General features: G+C 45.9%; 1 protein-coding gene across 1 annotated transcript in view; it reads right to left on the bottom strand.

Annotated features, from left to right (window-relative positions):
• Nucleotides 1-294: 294 nt before the first annotated feature.
• LOC310788108 (junction plakoglobin-like) overlaps nucleotides 295-6,713 on the bottom strand; it is a gene marked incomplete at its 3' end in the record, with an annotated part of 171,731 nt that continues 165,312 nt past the window's right edge. Inside the window, exon 16 of the mRNA XM_083649610.1 lies at nucleotides 295-431. Coding sequence (XP_083505736.1) covers nucleotides 295-431 — 137 coding nt within the window. The remainder of the gene's footprint in view (nucleotides 432-6,713) is intronic.

The following is a 6,713-nucleotide window of genomic DNA, read 5'->3' as shown; positions in this document are numbered from 1 at the left end:
TTGTATGGGGTTTTTGGTTAAATGCTTGACATAAGGTCTGCGGTTAACAAAAGTTCATGAACCAGTGAACGTTGTGTTCAGCAAGATCATCTTCACAAATGAACACCACGATTTTCAAAGCATAAATGAAGTTGTTTCATAAACCTTTTAACTGAAATTCCCATACAAAAATCCCATTGACTTTTACACGTAGGAAGCCAGAAGTGTAGGGACTTCTGGTAAGCTGAAAAAAACATCATCCATGCGCTACTCCATTGGTTGTGTGTGTGTGTGTGTGTGTGTGTACTGTACCTGTTAGAGTGGTTCAGGGTAGGCCTGTCTCGGGTCGTAGGTCATGTCGGGGATGTAGGTTTCGTGGAGGTCGGGGTCTAGCGGCAGCGTATCCAGAGGAAGATCAGCGTAGCCATAGGCCGGGTAAGATCCATCCAACTCTGAGAGAGAGAGAGAGAGAGGGAGGGCAAGAGAGAGAGAGAGGGAGAGAGAGAGAGAGAGAGAGAGGGGGGGGGGGGGGGGGCAAGAGAGAGAGAGAGAGAGAGAGAGAGGGAGAGAGGGCAGGAGAGAGAGGGCAGGAGAGAGAGAGAGAGAGAGAGAGAGGGAGAGAGAGAGGGAGAGAGAGAGATACATCTTCAAAATGAAATATCTTCTTGGGCCTTCTCTTGGCTAGGGGCTGTGCGAAATGGACAAAATCAAGTATCACAGTATTTTAGAGTGAGTATCTTTTGATATTTACACAGAAGACAATTTTGAATGTAAGGAATAATTATTACGTAGTAATCACTAATATGTAGGGGTGTCACAATATATCGTCCCACGAAATTTCGCGATAGTAAAACGTCACGATATGTATCGTTGAGATGAAATCTCATATCGCAAAAAAAAAAAAAAAACTTTTTTTTTTTTTTTTTTTCAAAAAATAGACTAAGAAACGTCTTTGTTTGTTGAAGTTCAATGTGTGGAAAGTAGTTCAGTTGAACAAGTCTCTGAAGAGACACATGAGAAGTTATACAGGAGAGAAACCATTCAATTGAGTTTCTGGCAAAACTGTTTACTTGACAGGAAAAACTGAAGATGCATAAAAAATAGATTAAGAAAAGTCTTGTTGTTTGAGTTTGAAGAAAAACTGAAGATGCATAATGAGAATTTATACTGCTGAGAAACCTTTTAGTTCAAAGTAAATCTAAGTGACGGTGTAACTTATTCTATTTCAAGATAAGCCTTATCTCCAATCTCATGTTTTTTCTAGTTGTTATTGTAATAACAATTTCCCACAACAGCATGTTTTGTATTTGTGCATTTCAAATAAAATACTACTTTTCCAGTCATATATTGTCATTATTCAAGTTTAAAAAAATATTGTTAAAATCGTATCGTATCGTATCGTTATCGTGACCCCAGTATCGTGATACGTATCGTATCGTGAACTAAGTGTATCGTGACACCCCTACTAATATGTAATCAGTAAGTAATATCATTGTTCATTTTACTCAGCCAGACCAGGTGGAAGTTCAGAAAATGTCATCACATCCTCGTTCACGCCCTGGTCACATCCCGCATTGACTATTGCAACTCCGTCCTCTTCAGTCTTCCTCACAAATGTCTCCGCAAACTCCAACTGGTTCAAAACTCATCACCAGAACCCCTTCCACTCAGCATATCACTCCTGTTCTTCAACAGCTCCACTGGCTCCCTGTTAAATACCGGATTGACTACAAAATTCTGCTTCTCACCTTCAAGGCCCTTCACAATCTTGCACCTCCATATCTCTCTGAACTCCTTCACACCTACACTCCCTCCCGCGCTCTCCGATCCTCCTCTGCTTTCCAACTCTCCATACCCTCTGCCCGGCTGACCACCATGGGGTCCAGAGCCTTCAGCCGCTCTGCCCCCCATCTCTGGAACTCCCTCCCACAAAACATCCGACACCTTGACTCTCTCTCCATCTTCAAATCACACCTGAAAACACACCTTTTTATACTGGCCTATTCTCTGTAGCCTACTAATTATTTTACTTCCTTGAGATGACGTGAAGCGCAGCTAACGCAAAATTACTGCCGTTGGGAAGATAGGGCCCTAAGACTTTTTTAAGACTTGTAAGTTTGATAGAAGTCTATTGGACTACCCTACCCATTGTGGGAGTTCTATAGAAGTCTATTGGACTACCCTGCATGTTGTGGAAGTTCTATAGAAGTCTATTGGACTACCCTGCATGTTGTGGAAGTTCTATAGAAGTCTATTGGACTACCCTGCATGTTGTGGGAGTTCTATAGAAGTCTATGGACTACCCTGCACATTGTGGGAGTTCTATAGAAGTCTATTGGACTACCCTGCATGTTGTAGAAGTTCTACAGAAGTCTATTTGACTACCCTGCACATTGTGGGAGTTCTATAGAAGTCTATTGAACTACCCTGCACGTTGTGGGAGTTCTATAGAAGTCTATTGGACTACCCTGCATGTTGTGGGAGTTCTATATGAGTATATTGGACTACCCTGCACATTGTGGGAGTTCTATAGAAGTATATTGGACTACCCTGCACGTTGTGGGAGTTCTATAGAAGTCTATTGGACTACCCTGCACATTGTGGGAGTTCTATAGAAGTCTATTGGACTACCCTGCACGTTGTGGGAGTTCTATAGAAGTTTATTGGACTACCCTGCACGTTGTGGGAGTTCTATAGAAGTCTGTTGGACTACCCTGCACATTGTGGGAGTTCTATAGAAGTCTATTGAACTACCCTGCACGTTGTGTGAGTTCTATAGAAGTTTATTGGACTACCCTGCATGTTGTGGGAGTTCTATATGAGTATATTGGACTACGCTGCACATTGTGGGAGTTCTATATGAGTATATTGGACTACCCTGCACGTTGTGGGAGTTCTTTAGAAGTCTATTGGACTACCCTGCACGTTGTGGGAGTTCTATAGAAGTCTATTGGACTACCCTGCACATTGTGGGAGTTCTATAGAAGTCTATTGAACTACCCTGCACGTTGTGGGAGTTCTATAGAAGTTTATTGGACTACCCTGCATGTTGTGGGAGTTCTATATGAGTATATTGGACTACCCTGCGTGTTGTGGGAGTTCTATAGAATTCTATTGGACTACTATTGTTTGCCAGCGGCTATAAAAGTCAAGAAGAAGAAATAGACTTCCACTGCGTATCAATCCACGCAAGACGGCCGGCCCGGATGGCATCCCTGGGCGTGTCCTCAAGGCCTGCGCACACCAGCTGGCAGGCGTATTCACAGACATTTTTAACCAGTCTCTCTCCCTCCGGCAAGTTCCCCCCTGCTTCAAAACAGCAACACTCATCCCCATTCCCAAACAGCAGAAAGTGACCAGCCTCAACGACTGGCGCCCAATAGCCCTAACGCCCATAGCCAGCAAATGCTTCGAAAAGCTGGTTATATCACAGATCCGCCCCACACTCCCCCCGGACCACGACCCGCTACAATTCGCATACCGCCCCAACAGGAGCACAGCGGATGCAGTAGCACATGTGCTCCACACTGCCCTCTCCCACCTGGAGGGGAAGGACACCTATGTGAGAATGCTGTTCGTGGACTACAGCTCAGCATTCAACACCATAGTACCCTCCAGGCTGGTAAGCAAACTCAAGGATCTGGGACTAAGCAAAGCGATGTGTGACTGGATCCTGGACTTTCCAACAGACCGCCGCCAGGTGGTGAAAGTGGGCAACCTCACCTCCTCCCCACTGACCATCAGCATAGGAGCGCCACAGGGGTGCGTCTCCAGCCCCTTCTGGTATGACCTCTACACCCACGACTGCATGGCGACTCAAACTTCGAACACCATCGTGAAGTTTGCAGACGACACAGTGGTCGTGGGGCGGATCTCCAGGAGCGACGAGACAGCCTACAGAAAGGAGGTGGAGGCCCTGGAACAATGGTGCCAGGACAACCACCTCTCACTGAACGTCTCCAAGACAAAGGAGGTCATTGTAGACTACAGGAGGGGAGGGGGGACACACCCCCCAATCACCATCAACGGCACAGTGGTGGAAAGGGTGGACAGCTTCAAGTACCTGGGAGTCAATATCCACCAGGACCTGACATGGGCCAACCACACCGCCACTGTTGTCAAAAAGGCCCAACAGCGACTACACAGACTCAGGCGCCTGAAGAAATTCGGGCTAAGGTCAAAAATCCTCAGGGACTTCTACAGAGGCACCATTGAAAGCCTGCTGACTGGCTGCTTCACCACCTGGTACGGGAACTGCACCACCATGGACCGCAGGGCGCTAAGAAGGTGAGGCGCGCGGCCCAGCACGTAACAGGATGTGAGCTGCCAGAACTGCAAGATCTGTACAACCAGCGGTGCCTCAGGAGGTCCCTGAAGATCATCAAAGACACAAACCACCCCCACAACAGTCTGTTCTCCCTGCTACCCTCAGGGAGGAGATACAGGGTCCCAAGAGCACGCACAAATCGCTTGAGGGACAGTTTCTTCTCACAGGCCACGAGACTCCTTAACATATACAAATAGTGTAGTAGCCGAACTGTACCGCACTGTAGATGCTACCATTATGTATGACTAATGTTCAATAGTATGTTTAATTAAGTATACGCTATTTGCACCTAACAGAATGTTATTATGTTTAATTATGTTTAAAGTATGTTCATGCCATTTGCACTATGGGCAGTGAATACGCCACTGTCTGTGGCGTGTCTTACTGCTTTACTGCTTGTTGCCTCTTGTTTTTTATTTATATATCTTTTATTTTTTGCACTATGTTGTAACGGAGCCTACAGCACAAGAATTTCACACGTGATACTTGTACTACGGAGTGACAATAAAAATCTTGAATCTTGAATCTTGAATCAAGCCCAGGCATGTCTTTTGCTTGATTTTTTAACAGCATTTACTTGTACTTTTTACTTTCAATACTTAAGTACATTTAATATCAGAAAATTACTTTTGATACTTAAGTACAGAAAATATCAAGTACTTTAAGACTTTTACTCAAGTAATATTCTAATGAGTGACATTGACTTTTACCAAAGTCTTTTTCTGGGAAGATAATGTATCTTTACTTTTACTCAAGTATGGTTTTCGAGTACTTTATACACCACTGCACACACACTCACACACACACACACACACACACAAACACACACACACACACACACACACACACACACACACACACACACACACACACACACACACACACAGACAGACAGACAGACAGACAGGCAGACAGACAGACAGACAGACAGACAGACAGGCAGACAGGCATACTGAATAAACAAGTTAATTTGGCTCTGACAACTGCGCAGTGAAGTCACAGCACCTTCAACTGACCTCCATTACAATTACTGCCAGCTCTGTGTGTGTGTGTGTGTGCGTGTGTGTGTGTGTGTGTGTGTGTGTGACAGAGAGAGTGATAGAGAGAGTGATAGAGAGAGAGAGAGGGAGGGAGGGAGAGAGAGAGAGGGGTAGAGAGAGAGAGATAGAGAGAGAGTGATAGAGGTAGGGAGAGGTAGAGAGAGAGAGAGCGATAGAGAGAGGTAGGGAGAGAGAGAGATAGCTTGCTGCAGTGGATTAGGCATCTCAAAGTGAGAGAAAAAAAGAGTACACTTGGGATGAGACTAAAGCTATTTAATTAAAGATGGTGAGATGGAGGGATTTACTGAAAGTATGCACACAGAGGGAGAGAGAGAGAGAGAGGGGGGGGGGGGGGGGAGGGGGAGAGGGAGGATGAGAGATAAGCTGACAGAAAGAGGGGGAGAGAGAGAGGGAGGTCGAGAGAGAGGAGGAAGAGGAGAGGAGAGATGGAGGACCCAGGCAGACTTTATATTATCGTCCGATTCCTCTTCCATTTACATTCCTATTAACAAGCCATCCATCAAAACCACACACACACACACACACACACACACACACACACACACACACACACACACACACACACACACACACACACACACACACACACACACACACACACACACACACACACAGCTGAGTCGACATGTCGCCTCTGTTCGGCAGTGCCCAACTAAACTCTACAGCTTCATCTCTCTCCCTGTCACTTTCTCTCTCTACCTCTCTCCCTCCCTCTCCCTCTCTCTCTCTCTACCTCTCCCTGTCAGTTTCTCTCTCTCTCCCTCTCTCTCTCTACCTCTCCCTGTCAGTTTCTCTCTCCCTCTCTCTCTACCTCTCCCTGTCAGTTTCTCTCTCTACCTCTCCTCTGTCTATTTTTCTCTTTTTCCCTCTCCGTCAGCTTATCTCTCCCATCCTCTCCCTCCTCTCCTCCTCCTCCTCCTCCTCCTCCTCCTCCTCCTCCTCCTCCTCCTCTCTCTACATCTCTCTTTCTCTATTTATCTCCTTTCCTCTTCAACCCGCTCTCATGCAGGGCACCATGACCCCTCGGCTACTTTGTAACTGGCTACCAATTTCCCCTCATTTTTCAACACCACCTTTCTCAGCATTTTTCAAAGCCACGAGACTGTTAGGACTCATTTGAAAACATCAGGCACATTCAGTCAGAAACACTCTCGTCACAGGTGTAACCATTTTACAACACATATACAGAATACAGTTCTGTTTGGCGCTGATGGCTCCGCTCCTTACAGAAGATGCTCCCCGGATTAGCCAAGCAGCATGCTAAGCTAATCAGGGAGCGCAATGCAGAATCCCCCATGGCTATACAAGAGTGAGCCCAGAGCAACACAGTGAATACATGTTTCACC

Source organism: Poromitra crassiceps (genome assembly GCF_964638095.1).
Source record: "Poromitra crassiceps genome assembly, chromosome: 13".
NCBI lineage: Eukaryota > Metazoa > Chordata > Actinopteri > Beryciformes > Melamphaidae > Poromitra > Poromitra crassiceps.
This window is presented reverse-complemented; position numbering and strand designations above follow the sequence as displayed.